This window comes from Chaetura pelagica, unplaced genomic scaffold (assembly GCF_000747805.2).
Source record: "Chaetura pelagica isolate M959 unplaced genomic scaffold, ChaPel_1.0 scaffold3, whole genome shotgun sequence".
NCBI lineage: Eukaryota > Metazoa > Chordata > Aves > Apodiformes > Apodidae > Chaetura > Chaetura pelagica.
In genome coordinates this window covers 12743695-12757885 of record NW_009952974.1, presented here as the reverse complement: position 1 = coordinate 12757885, position 14191 = coordinate 12743695, and the positions used below count along the sequence as shown (strand labels likewise).

General features: G+C 35.3%; 1 protein-coding gene across 1 annotated transcript in view; it reads left to right on the top strand.

The window, feature by feature from the left end:
- The window catches only part of OLA1 (Obg-like ATPase 1), a 97986-nt gene extending 83998 nt beyond the window's left edge, over nucleotides 1-13988 (top strand). Inside the window, exons 7-10 of the mRNA XM_009996159.1 lie at nucleotides 6360-6500; nucleotides 7173-7269; nucleotides 9334-9456; nucleotides 13463-13988. Of these exons, the coding sequence (XP_009994461.1) occupies nucleotides 6360-6500; nucleotides 7173-7269; nucleotides 9334-9456; nucleotides 13463-13564 (463 nt within the window). The 3' untranslated portion in view covers nucleotides 13565-13988. The remainder of the gene's footprint in view (nucleotides 1-6359; nucleotides 6501-7172; nucleotides 7270-9333; nucleotides 9457-13462) is intronic.
- Nucleotides 13989-14191: the final 203 nt, after the last annotated feature.

Below are 14191 nucleotides of genomic sequence, written 5' to 3'. Positions count from 1 at the left end.
AAGGGGAATTTAGAAAATCAATTGTAAATGTCTCTGGTGAGTTGAAACGGGATTGCCTAGGTCAGTAACAGGCACTCCCAAACCTTCTGTAGATTTATCATCTTCATAAAAAGCAAATGATTATGGTGGAGAAGAAAGTACCTTTTTATTTTCAATGTTTTCCTGTTTAGTCTTCCTTTATCATAGTGCAAGAGGAAAGGGACACTCTAACAAAGGCAGGTAGCAGTAAGAGTTTCAGCATGTTAATGTATTACAGCAGAGTACCAGCTGTGCTTTCTGCTTCCCATTCTTAACTTCTGCCACTGACCTATTGTGTGATACAAAATTATTATAAACATTTGCTTTATCATCCTCATTATTCCATTCTTGTTGATTATATAAATTTGGAATGAAAGCTTACTGAGGCTGGGAATGTTTCTTATTTGTATAAGAATACATATATATGTACTATATTGTAATTGCAAGTGCACTGAGAACAGTGGGGCCTGATCTGTAAGGAGTCTGTGCATGCTATCAGGATGAAATGGCATCACTTACGACCTGTGTCCCTCAGTACTGGCACTTAGGTAAATTAGATCTTCCTCTCCCATCCCACCAAATCAACTAAAGCTAGTGCTACTCACAGTAGAATGTTTTGGGACCTGGCAAAAAAAATTAAACATTGCCTGATTTATCATCATTATGGGTAAGTTGTGGATAATGGGTGAGGATTCAGAAGACAATAGAAAGCCACAAAGAGGGAAGAGGAAACAAGACATTTTTAAGTAAAGGAATTTTTCTTTAATTTCAAGACAATTATTGGAACAATTAAACTGTTTTAATTGCCTAGAAGCAAGCCAGTTGTCTTAACAAATTCATGCTGGCTTTTACTTGTTTAAATAGTCAGATGACTCTCATATTTTGTTTGTGATCAATTTAATGTTCTTGCACATAGTGAAGAGTTATACTTCACTAGATATTGGGATCTTTATTTTTTTTGTTAATGCCATACAACATTCATATAAACAAGGTAGGAATATTGGCTAGAGAGAGCACAGTTATTCTTCACTTTCCAGTGGAAGAATATCTCATTATAAGATGTGCAGAAGTAGCTGCTTGTTGAAGACTGTTACGTATTTTCATTAATGAGCTGGATGATGAGCATTCTTGTTAGATCTGTGGATGACCCTAAACCAGGAGAAGTCCAGGTATGTGTAGAACAAAATTATAATTTAGGAGCATCTCAAGAAATAGAAGAAATCATTAGGAAAAAAACCCAAACAAACAACTTTGAGAAGGATTTGATGTAGGAATAATCAGCTATGCAAATATAGTATTAAGAACAGTTAGTCAAGCAGGGTCATACAATATAAACTGAGCATGAGATAATGTTGCAGTGCTGTCAGAAAAAAGCATATGCTACACTGGGTTTTATAAACAGGAGACTCACTTGAAAAATGTGTGAATTAATCCTCTAGCTATTTTTAATGCTTATTAGACGTTACTATTGAGAGGTTCAAGAAGTGCATTTCCTGCATCCTTCCAGAACTTTTAGACCAATTGGAAAGAGTCCAGATAGGTGGCTTGCAAGAAAAATTAAAATAAAAAAAGAAAGACCTGCATTTTTAGGTATGTAAAACCCTGCTGCAAAGAAATAGCAAGTGTGTGTATTCCCAGTCCATAGTTTATAGGTTCAATTACACTAATGCATTTAAATTGAAATAAAGATGGCTTAGGCTATGCATATGAAAAAGTGGGGAACAAAGCAGTAAATAGATTGAGTTTGGAAGGTTTTAAAAATCAGGGGTTGCTCAGAACTGTCAAGAGGAGAGCCTGTTGGAATTGCTAGGTCCTCTTGTTCTCACTCCTATCTATAGATTTTTTAAAAATTATTATTATTTTTCTCCACTCTTTTGTATCTTTGGATCACTTAATTTCATCTTACCTGGTTATCTACATTTGTTTCTTTCCTTCTTTGGTGCTGCCTGGTATTTTCTTCTTCCCTCCCATGCTGTTTTTTTTCTGCCAATTTTCACTCATAGTTCAGGTGAAGAACAGAAAAACAATGGTTTCTTTTCCCTGTGTTAGATGGGGTTTTTTTGGTCTTGCTTGTACAAAAGCATAGTTTGACAAATCACCTTTCTTCTCAGGTCAGTTTTTCAGATCCTCTTGTCTTGCAGTTGTCCACTGAGCTTAAGTTCTCTCTGTAGCTTCTCTCTTCCATCAATACTTCTGATTTCCATCTGAACTCTGTCTGTGTTCCCAGCTGGATCTCTTGTGTGAAACTCTGTCAAAAATTTATAGTTAATGTACATTCTGCAACTTTTGTACCTCTTTATTTTGGTTTTCTTCAGATTTTGGTTTCTTCTTCCACAGGAACCATCACCATTTTAAAGTGAAGGCACTCCATTCTGCACAATTCCCCTTTCTGGGCCTCTTTACTTATTGGCCTTCTCAGCAAATGCCCTCATTTTTAAACCTTTCTCTAAGATCTGTTCTCATTCTGATTCAAGATCAGGAGTTAACTCTGGTAGTTGTCCTGATCCTTCTACACATAAAGTAACTTGCTTCTTTAATATACTTTTTGCTTGCCAGGCTGATGCAAAGTTAAAGACTGGAATGCCCTTAAATGATGCCTTTGTCATATTTTAGGATCTAGTAGTAGCAAGAAAACATTTTGGTCTTCACAGGTTTTCTGAGTTAGTAATAGATAATGGTAACATGCTTTTGTCCTACCTTATCTCAGCCAACAGTAACAGTGTTAGGTGGAAGTGAGCATCTTCATTCCTCTTTGCCATTTTTCATAGACGGGGTTTTCAGTGCTGCCTTCAGCTGCAGGTTGTTCAGATCTGGTTTTGTTCTTGTCTTGCCTTTGTTCTCGTATCATCTTTTTACAGTTATCTTTTTAATTGAGTTTTCAGTGCAACTTTTACTGAAGTTTCTATTTTTGCCATCACAGAATGAATAGTTGTCTTACTGTGTCTTGGGTCTAAATTTTTTTCCAGAAAGAATATTTTGTCCATTTGTGGTGAATAGAATGAAATTTCCATTCTGCAACCCTCTGTAGTTGCTGTTGGCATGCTCCTCCTCCCCACACAGCACCTGGAGGGAAGAACCAAGCCACCTCTGCAGGGGGAAGCTCTTGGATGTCCAGAAATGCTCTGAGAGATCCCTTGCAGTTATTACTGAGTAGTGCCTTTCTGCTTTCTGCTTTATGTTTTATAGTAAGAATGCAGTTTTAACTCTACTAATAATGGTGGGTTTAGAAACCGAACTAGGAAAGAGGATTTTTAAAAATTGCTTTTACTGCATACACTGTTACGTAGTTTTCATTTCACTTTGTCAAGAAGGGTTTTCATCTTGAGCACTTGTTTCTTAAAGTAGTTTCAGCTGTTAATCTTGGTCATTGGTTCTGCCCGTTCTACTGGTTTGGATTTTTTTTTTAATTTTCATTTTGTTACATTTTAGTATGTTGGGTTTTTTTTACCTGATATTTTCTTGTTAATAGTCTTTTCTGTCAGCCTAAAATTCAATACCCTTCGTGACTGATTATCGAGTATAGCATGAAATAATGGAGAGAGACTCCAGGATTTGCTTATCTTAACAAAGGCCCAAATAAGTGTACAAATGTTTTCCTTTTACAGATATACAGCATTTCCATGGAAATCCTATGTGCTCAAATAGAACAGACTTTGACATTAGTTGTTACCATTTGTTAAGAGCACACTTGGTTATCCCTAGCAGGAAAGCAAACTTGCACTATTACTTTGATTATTAGTCAAGGTTTTTTGTCTTGGAAGATTTAATTTAGAAATATATCAGTATTTATATTTGAGCATTTAGTTGGTTTTGTTTTCTTTATTTTTAGGGGAATTCCTTGGTACTTTTTAGTAATTCCTGTGACATTGCAAGTCACAAAAGTGAAAGACTCAGGCAGAGAACCTGACTGTCTGTACAGAGTGGGATGCAGCACCTCATTCTTTTAGTGAGGCTGTAGCAGGTCTGATGTCAGTCACTTCAGAGACCTTTAGACCTCAGCGCTCATTTATTGCTAAAATGTACCAGCTCTGCTCCTGCATTATGAAGATCATCTGTCAACACTTTGAGATATTCTCCTTTGTTATTAAGCTTGTGATGCTCTACACTGTCAGGTTTTTTGCCAATTATAGTTAAGGTACAATGGTGTATTCACTGGATCAAAGTCTCACACTGGCGGTAGAGGAATGATTTGTAAGTCTTTATTCATCTGAATTGTACAATAGAATACCTGAGGAATGCAAATAATCCCTCTGAGGACTCAATAGAAAAGCTGTTAAAATGACATTCTAAGACTATTATTATTCTGAATTGGTGTTTTAGCCAAAGTAATTATTTCTTATCTTGTTGTTCCACAAAATAGTTCTTAGTTTATTGGTTACAATGACCATATTTACCAAACAGATTTTGGATCCAATTTTTTACATTACTTTCATGTTCATTTCACTTTTTCAAGTTTGCATGTTTTGCTCTGTATTTCATTTGGTACATTATTTAATTAGTGTAGAAACCAGTGTTAGACACTTCCTAAAAAAAAAAAAGGTGGAATGCACAGATGTTGAAGTACACTTATGAATATCAGATCCATTTCTAGATACATTTCCTGTAAAAGGCTGGCATTCATAAGCTCTGAACTCTGATACCCAGTTTGTTTGCCAAAATAAATTAGTGAACTACAAATGTCAGTTTTAGCTGTTAAATGTCACATGTCACATTCAGAAATGCACCTTAATTGTGATTTTCAGTTCAGATGTTTCTGAAGGCAATAGTTTTTCAGTGTCAGCCCTGGATACAAGACTGTATTTTCATTGGGTAACTGGAGGAAAAAAAGATAAGTATAATAAGAATTGAAAACCACTGATGGGGTATTTACATAAGTAAATGATAGAAGACCAGCCTTATATAACACACGTGTGAAATGTGTTGAGTGAAGTTGTATATTCTTTGTCCCATCTAAAACCCTACTCAGTGGGCCATGCACTTAATCTCATAATAGCTCTGATCCCCTGCTATTTTCTTTGACAAATGTGTGTTGATGAACTTGTGGTTCAGTTCATTTTTTTCTGAAGTAACATTTGCATTGATTATTTACAGGCCACAGTTTCAAAGCACTTCAGTATAATAGCAGTTAAAACCTTAGTCTAAATCTTGGAGATTAGCAGGACTAAGAAAAAGAACTCAGCAAGCATAAAACCCGTGTCGTGTGGTGGGTGCTTCAGGTCTGAAAGATCTACACAGCACCCAAAGGGCTGTATATTGTACTTTCTGTCTGCACTACAGGAAATATTCTCATACCTCTTGAGTTTTTTCTTACTGAGCATACAGAACTGTCATTCTTACCATTCACACCTGTTCAGAAATACCACCCTATAAATAAGATGGAACTCCTTACAGGTAATTTATCATCTCTCCAAACATTTCAAATAAATAGTATTTGCAGTCATGAATGTGATGCCTGTGTTTAAAAATTGTTTAAACATTGGCTATTGCTGCCATTTCTGCTGTTTCTTTATTTTTAATGGGATATTGAACATTCAAAAACTAGCACCATAAATCTGTAGCTCTAAATTTGTAGTTTTGTTCAACTAAAAAAATTAAATAATTAGATGTAAGGCAAACAATTACTGATGCTGCCAGTTATTGAAGAGCAATAGGAAATGTGATTATTTATTTAAAAATAAATACTTTAAAAAGCGGTATAATATCTAGAAGCTTTGTCCTGGGGAGATAGGACAGGTGAGAGAAAGGTGGGAGAAAGTAGTAGAAACATGGCCCAGTATTCATTAGCTGTGACATACTATAAGATCAATAGCCAGAAAAAGCAGGGTGCTGCTTGCTATCTAGGAGTTTATAGAATGTAGTGTTTTCTTCTGTCTGCTAATATCTGCTGTCCTAGCCACTGAAATGCACTTTGTTTAAGAGGGGGGGTTGGAAAAAGGCAAAAACTGAAGACTCCCAGCTTCACTGAAAGTAAAAAAGTTATTGTTTGAATAAATATCTTTCTTGGGAAAATGTATGTCCAGAGATCTGCAAAGTTTTATTCAGTTAGTATTTTAGATTGCAAGTATTTAACCTCTACCAAAAATCTAGTTATTGTCTCAAATTATGCTTATTTCTGATGGATTAAATGCCAAACAGAAACCAAGAAACAGTGAAATGTTAATGGAGTACACCTGAAGCAATTGCTGCCTGTTAATGCCTTGACCTTGGAAAGTAATACACAAAAAGATGGCATCATAAAACCGTGCAATTCTTATGAATATGTATGTGCTACTTGATAATAATGAATGTGGTACAGCCATGCATGCACTACAAGATAATGTTGTGCCCTTTGTTGTCTACAGGTTGATAAAAATTAAAGAGTGGGTGGACAAGCACGACCCGGGTGCTTTGGTCATTCCTTTTAGTGGGGCCTTGGAACTCAAGTTGCAAGATATGAGTGCTGAGGAGAAACAGAAGTATCTGGAAGAGAACATGACACAAAGGTTAATTAGCATTCATTTTCCCTACACTATTTCCTTGCAGTAATTTAATTGCTTGCGCTGATAGAATAATAAATGACAGAGTAATTACCATTATAAAGAGAGAATCTTCTCCTTTCTTTACCATGAGACAGAGTGAAAAGATTTATTTTAAATTAAGTTTTTAACTGTCATCTGTCATCTCTGTACAGTGTTTTAATTATAACATAGGTATTAGTTATGTATATTTTTGAGAAGGAATGATCACCAAAACTATTTTGTCATCCATGGGGAACAGGGACATAGGAGAAAATTTTGCCATAATTTTTCTGAAGAACTACAATAAATTGTTTCAATATTGAATTTCAGTCAAACCGTTATGCTCTTATGACCTAGAGTCCTGAAAATTGCATGAGACCGAAAGTGCTGCCTGATAGGGTGACTTAAATTTATCCCGTATTTCTGTACCCTGCCAAATAAACAAATCAAAATCCTGTCTGTGTGATGCTGCACTGAAAAAGTAGTTCTGAAGAGAGTTCAAAGAAAAGGCTGCTGCGATTACTGCTGTGTTTAAAAGTAGACCTGGTGTCTTCAAGATACGTGGTGTCTTTCCATGTAAATTGATTGCTTGAGGCATTTAGCTGGTTTAGATATCTATGTTGAATGAACTGTATTAATTTTTTTATTTTTTTTCAGTGCTTTAGCAAAGATCATTAAGGCTGGATATGCAGCACTCCAACTAGAATACTTTTTCACTGCAGGCCCAGATGAAGTGCGTGCATGGACCATCAGGGTAAGATTCATACTTATTCATCAGCTATATCCAGTTCCACACTATTGAATTCAGATTGATATCACTGACTTTGAAGTTTGTCATGGTGGCGGTTAGCTAGTCATTACAGATGAGGTTTTTGTCCAGGATAACTTTAATTATTTGTGAGCTGCTGAACAGTGAAAGTGGAGCTGCATTGATTGAGGCAGGTAACAATTGATTCTGCCTATTACATAGTCTGAATTTCTTCATCCTGTAGAATCTGTCTACCCTCCTCCTGTGGTCAGAGATAAGACGTACCAGTATTGTGCTTGCTTAATCTGTGTGACTGGGTTTGTCTGCAGTGAAATTGATGTTGCTTTTCATTTTGTATTCACTAAGTTTGTTTGGGTTGCGGGTGGTTCATTCCTCCTTTGCTTTGCTCGGATTACATTTTCAGCAATAAAAGCAATATAACATCATTATATTCCTCATGGATACACAGTTGGGCTCAAAAACCTAAAATCAGTGTTCAGTAATTCAGGTGATTTACTGACTTCAATATTTAGACCTAGTTTATTTTGGTAGCTTTGTATGTTTATCCAACAACTCATGTAATGCCTAAAATCATATTAGGAATTTAAAATATTGATGCAGAATGATTATAGCCGTAGAGATTGACTAATTTATTCCCGGAGGGCAGCAAGAGCTGAGCTGTAGTGGTTTGTCTTTGAATGTAAATATGTTATAATATAAAGATAAGTATTGAAAAATATTTTTTAATGCATATAGTTACAAACTCTGTCTTAAAAATTACAAAAATATCAACTTTTGGAAGTGCAGATCTGTTAATGAGCTGTTGGTTTTTGCATCAGTTTATTTAGTGCTGTGCAGTGAATTTCAGTGCTGTATTTAATTTCATTCAATGGAATTAATTTGTTTTCATTAATCAACATAATTTCCAGTAAATTTATATTTCTATTAATACTGCTACAGACGTGTGTGTATGTTTTAGCACATTATTTTCTTAAAAGCACATTTATTTTTTTAGCCTTTTCATCTCCTTTTTCATTATAACTGCTAGCTGAAGTCCCTGAGACAGCTACCATAATAATATAAAAGCAGAAGTTTTGTGGTTCTGATTCTTGCCATGGCTTTTAAAAGCACATTCTGAAATTTTGCTGTTTTCAGTAGGAGAAATGCTTTATTAGAAAATTTGAAAGCTGGTTTATCTTAAGACTGATTGTAAGTATCTTTGATTTAATGTGCAAAGATATTTAGTCAGGTAAGCATCAGTGAGTAGCCATATTAACCCAATACATCTTTTATTGTAAAAACTGTGCTTTACACTGTCAGACTCCTTAGCACTTTTACATGCTTTATTAAGCAGCCTTTAGGTCGCCATTATTTCTCAAATTTCTCTCCATGGTTGTATGTGCACAGAATGTATGTCCTTGTAATTTAAAGCATGCAGTTATGATGGATTCTTCTCTATTACATAAACTTAAATTATCTTATAATAGTTGCCTGTGTTTTTTTTAATTTTTTAGTTATTTAAATAGTTGAACATTTTCTAAGATGCTAATTTTATTGTGTTATATATTAGATTTACTTTTATTTCAGAATAATTTTACTGAGCTATTATGTGGGGCTTGAGATCCGTGAATAATTTTTGCATTACAAATATGGTTTGCCAATAAACATTACCATTTAAGTGAGGTTATTTGGATGTAAGTAAAGTCTTGAGTAATTTAGGTTTAAAAGTTATGTAAAAATCTTTATTTTCCTCACTTTCTGTGTGGAGAGCCAGGGATCGAAGTGAATCCCACAACAAAACACGCTCATAGCCTCTAAAATCAATACTAATGTTGATACCTATTAGGAAAAACAAAGCTTCCCTTCTGTAATATCAGTTGTTTTTTCTGTGGCAAAGGCATCGATCTGTATGTCCCAATTTTGAGACTTACCCTACTGTATGTGTCATATTTCAACTGAAATGAAACAAAGTTTCAGCAGACCCTGAAAGCCCATAAAAAGGAGAAACCCCTTTCCTGTAATCAGTCATCTTAAATGCAATAATTTTTCTTCCGGTCTTTCCTTTGACAGAAAGGGACGAAGGCTCCTCAGGCAGCAGGGAAGATTCACACAGATTTTGAAAAGGGATTCATTATGGCTGAAGTAATGAAATATGAAGATTTTAAGGAAGGAGGTTCAGAAGCTGCTGTCAAGGTGAGCTCCTCATCTTTTACTTCTTTCTTCTTCTATATGTGCCATTTTTTCCATTTCAAGTCTATTTTTCACTGGGAGGTTGTTCTTGGTGCCAAGCAAATCATAAGTCACCTCTAGCAATAGCAAAATCTATTTTCATCTGTTAATTAGGAAAAAATTCAAATGCACCAACTTACTGAACAGGAATACAACTATTTCAGTATACAAGATATGACAGTTTGTGGACTAAATGGCCAGAAAAGACCAAAATGCTGTGCTAATTTTTTTTCTCTGCTTACATGTTAGTGTTCAGAATTCATAAGCTTTAAAATGAACTTGGTTTTGCAAAAATAATATTTTTATCATGAGATAGCAGATATTTTTTTAAATCACCTCTAAAAGGAAAATGCAACACAGAAAATCTGCTTTTTCTAATACAATATAATGTTTTGAGCTTGATGTGGGATGCAAATGGTTAAGAAAACACCTTTTACAGAAATGAAGCTTTTTTTTTTTCCAGGATTAGTGGATTCCACTCCAAGACTCTGATAGGCATAATTAGAATCTTAGATTTTAACCATTTCAATATTTCATTCAGTTGCCCTTTGGTGTCTTATTCAAATATTCAAAAATGCCATGCCTTGCTTTGATTGTTCAGGGTGACTGTAATAGTTGCATATAGTCCTCAAAAATACCGTGTAATAGCTGAAGTTTCCTAGCTACTCTCTACTGAATAGACAGTGAAGGTGTTTAGTGGAAAACTTTCTTGAGCTCATGCTTCTTTGTAGTAACACTTGTATTTACAAGTTTTATCTGCTTTCTCAACACTAGAGGGCAGAGACTGATTGGGTGCCCAAAGTTGTGCCCTTCTTATAGCTGACAAATTATATTTGATTTAAAGTTATTAAATATGAACTCCTGCGTGGCAAATAAATGTCCTAACAAAGCTGTTCTCCTCTGTGTTACTGTTGCATTATTTCCACTTTTTTTAAGAAGAAGAACTTCCCCTTATTTCATATACACACGATTTCTCATTTGGCATTTTTTGTTTTATTAAGATCTGTATTTTATAAAATTCTAATTATAAAGCACATTAATTTGATTTAATCAGTTTCAGTATTTGAAGGTTCCTATGCACTATAATGTGTTAAAGAATTTTAAAGGTTCAGCTTTTTTATTTTCATTTGCTAGCTTGAAAGGTATGCAAAATTATGATTTCAAATTCAGCTTATTCTCAGTGGTATCACTAAGGAAGATCATACTGAGCAGCGGGACTTTAATAGGTTTGTTTGAACCCCAGGAAGTGAGGGGAAAAAAATCCCAGTATAATTGGTTCGTTGCGGCATGTGAACTGCCTTATGAAAAGGGAAGTAGAGTTGTAGTTGTAAAGTGAAACCACAGCTATAAATAAATCTAATATTCTGCAGTCAGAAACCACTTTAAGTAACCAGGATTCAAATTTTGCCAGCAACAGTTTTTTGACGCTTAAATCTGAGTGTTTTCCCTGGGAATCTGCATCACTTAAATACCTGTTAAATTCATCCTATAAGTATTTTCCTTGTGTATTTTTATTTGTGTTTCGCAATGTGAGATTCTAAACATCAAACTTCTCTGTTTAAATTTTATGTAATGATTATATTGTTTTGAAATATCTGTGAAGGAAGCCTGTTTGCATTTGTTGCTCATTTTTTAAATAGTTTTTTTTTTAGAAAAAGACTCTTGCTCTTAGAAAACTGTTATATTACTCTAAGCTTTTCAAATTTGCATTGAATACAGTGTTTCTTGCCATATACAATGCTAATTACTTCTATATTGCTGGCAAATTCCAAAATTAAATTTGGGAGCTTTTAGGAGTCAACTGAAATAACAGTGGTAATGGGAGTTGCTTGCTTTGTATGTTATCAAGTTGATCGATTTTTAAGTTTGATTTTGTGTGTGTCTAACATCAGTACAGCATAACTAATTTAATGCCAGTGCTGTGAACTATACACTGAATAGCTCTGTGTGGGCTTTGTAGTCTACAGGGATATCACATTATTAGCAATCATATCTGCTTAGGCAAAGCTGGCTTCTACAGATGGCTGCTTTCAAGTGCAAATGAACTGGTTAGACGTGTCTTGTTTAATACATACTCAAGATTCACAAATGGGTATTGATTTTTTCAACCAGTGTTTCTGATAGCAATGGAAATGGATTAAATGGTCTCTAGAGAATTTAAAGGAACACTGTCACTTTTAATTAACTGTAAACTGGTAACAAAAATACATAAGCTTGCATTTGTGTGTAAAAATATATTTTATTAAAGAAGTCTGTGCCACTTTGACAGCACGCAGTAGTGTGCTAAAAAAAATCCACATTGTTGCTTTGTGGAGGTCAGTTTTTTCTACAAATATTTTTCAGTAGTAAATGTGTTAGACTGTGAAATGTCTCTGTACCTGTGCCTGCAGCTTACACTTGCTGATGATTTTTACAGCACTGTTTTATTAGTGTTTATGCCATCAATTACTCTTAATTATTCTTGACTTTGAGCATTATTAGGAACTTCAAAGGAAAGAACTACCAAATCTACTTGCAAGTAAACCTTTTATAGTCTAAACAAATTTCCAGGAGGTGGAAATATAAAAACATTTGCAAAGTACTATTTTTTATTTATCGACAGTGTCATATGGGATTGTTAGTACTGTCCTATATATTTGTCAAGGCTGTTTTACCTGCAGTTTTCTGTCAGCCAGCACTACTGGTGACATTTAAATAAGGAACTAGAGCAACAAGGTTATCAAGCCTCTAAATTCCTAGACAGCAATATGGGGAAATACTTTGCTATACAGAGCAGGTTTTGTGAAAGAAAGGTGTCTAAGTTAACTATGTACCTTTAATCTGATCTGTTCCACTGCAACTAAGGTCATTAGTTAACAGCTTTCCTGTAATGGGATCTTAGCATGCCACCACTGTGATAGTGTCATTGAGAATAATGGCACAGTGAGGTCTTGCATGGAAGCACTTTCTCCTGCAAGAGACAACTTCAAAACAGGAATGGTTATTGAACTAAAGCAGAAGCTCTCAACTTTTCCATATTGTAGATCACTTTTCAAGATAAATGCTTCTGCAGACCACCTCCCGCCCAGTCTGTCAGTCCTAATGCCACAGCTTCTCTGTAGCCTCTATAATGCCAGGCTTAATTATGACAAGATAAAGATAGAAAAATATAATAATTATTTCTAATACAGAGAGTACTGATATTTAATAGATTCCTTGCCTATTTTCTGCTCTCTTCAAGTACAGCATTTTGATAATGAATTTCCTTTTCATGTCTTTGGTCTATATGCCTTCTCCTGTATCCTGGTTTCACAGCCTATCTGCTCTTCTATCTGTCCCTCTGAAGCAAATTTCTTCTAAAGGAAATGTCTGGCAGAAAAATGGAGCTTGTATTTTGTGCTTCTCAGTCCTTCATTATCTGGGCACAAGCAGACAAGAAAGCCCTGCTCAAGGCACAAGGCATGTGCAGTTGTGACTTTGGCACAGGGTGCCTGTCTTTGGTTTTGACAGCACTCGCGTGTCCAGCTGCTCAGAAGTAGCTGAGACACCAGTTTAATAGCCACGCAGCCCTGGTGCAAACTCTTGCTGATTGCCCTTTCCAGCAATAGTGGTTTAGATTCCTGCCGCCAGCATTTGCTATCTGCAGGTTTTTTAGATGAAGAAAAAGAGAGCCTGAAAGCTGGGGGGGCAGAAAAAGGAGTTGTTTTTAGTGTCCTTTATCTTAAGACTTGCCAGAGCTTACAGATTTCCCACTATATAATGCAGCTGGCATTTAAGCAGTGGATTTAATGGAGGTTAAATGATTTTTGTGTATGTTTTATATGTATGTAAAATCAAATTTTGTCAAACCTGAGCAGTATTGTGGCTGTCAAACTCTGAAGCTGAAGTAGTACCATTTCTTTACCAAAATATATTTATATAATTACAATTTGAAAATACTATAAATATCTGATGAAATAATCCATTTTCCTTTTGTCTGTTCTATTTGCAGGCTGCTGGAAAATACAGACAACAAGGCAGAAATTACATAGTGGAGGATGGAGATATTATCTTCTTTAAATTTAATACACCTCAACAACCCAAGAAGAAATGAATATCAGATATTGTTCATTGCTCAGAAATAAACTGTGCTGCTTCAAAAAGCACATGAATTTTTATTTAGGGTGGAATATCTGGAAACAAAAAGCATACAGTTTCTACCTAGGGAACCTCCCCTCCCCCCCAGTGAAATTATTCTTGTTTGTTTTGAATTAAAATATGGCACCTCCAGTGAACATGCAAGTTCACTAAATGTGAACAGCTTTGCATTTGAAACGATTAAGACCCTACTCCAAATTGTAGAAGCTTTTCAGGAACCATATTACTCTCATGATACTTCATTAATCTCCATCATGTATGCCAAGCCTGACACGTTTGACAGTGAGGACAATGTGGCTTGCTCCTTTTTGAATCTACAGATAATGCATGTTTTACAGTACTCCAGATGTCTACACTCAATAAAACATTTGACAAAACCAGCCTTGGTGTGTTTGGGGATGTCTGTATTGACTGACTGTGGTGTGCTGAATGCGATACGGCACCTGGCGGATGCTGATTACAGAATTTTAAGACGTGTATGATACAGTAACTGGCAGTGTGGGGCAGCTGCAATTGTATCTCGAAAGTGAGTCTTTCATGGGAATCAGAAGATTAGGATGCCAGTGATTTGTCTCAAAAAAGT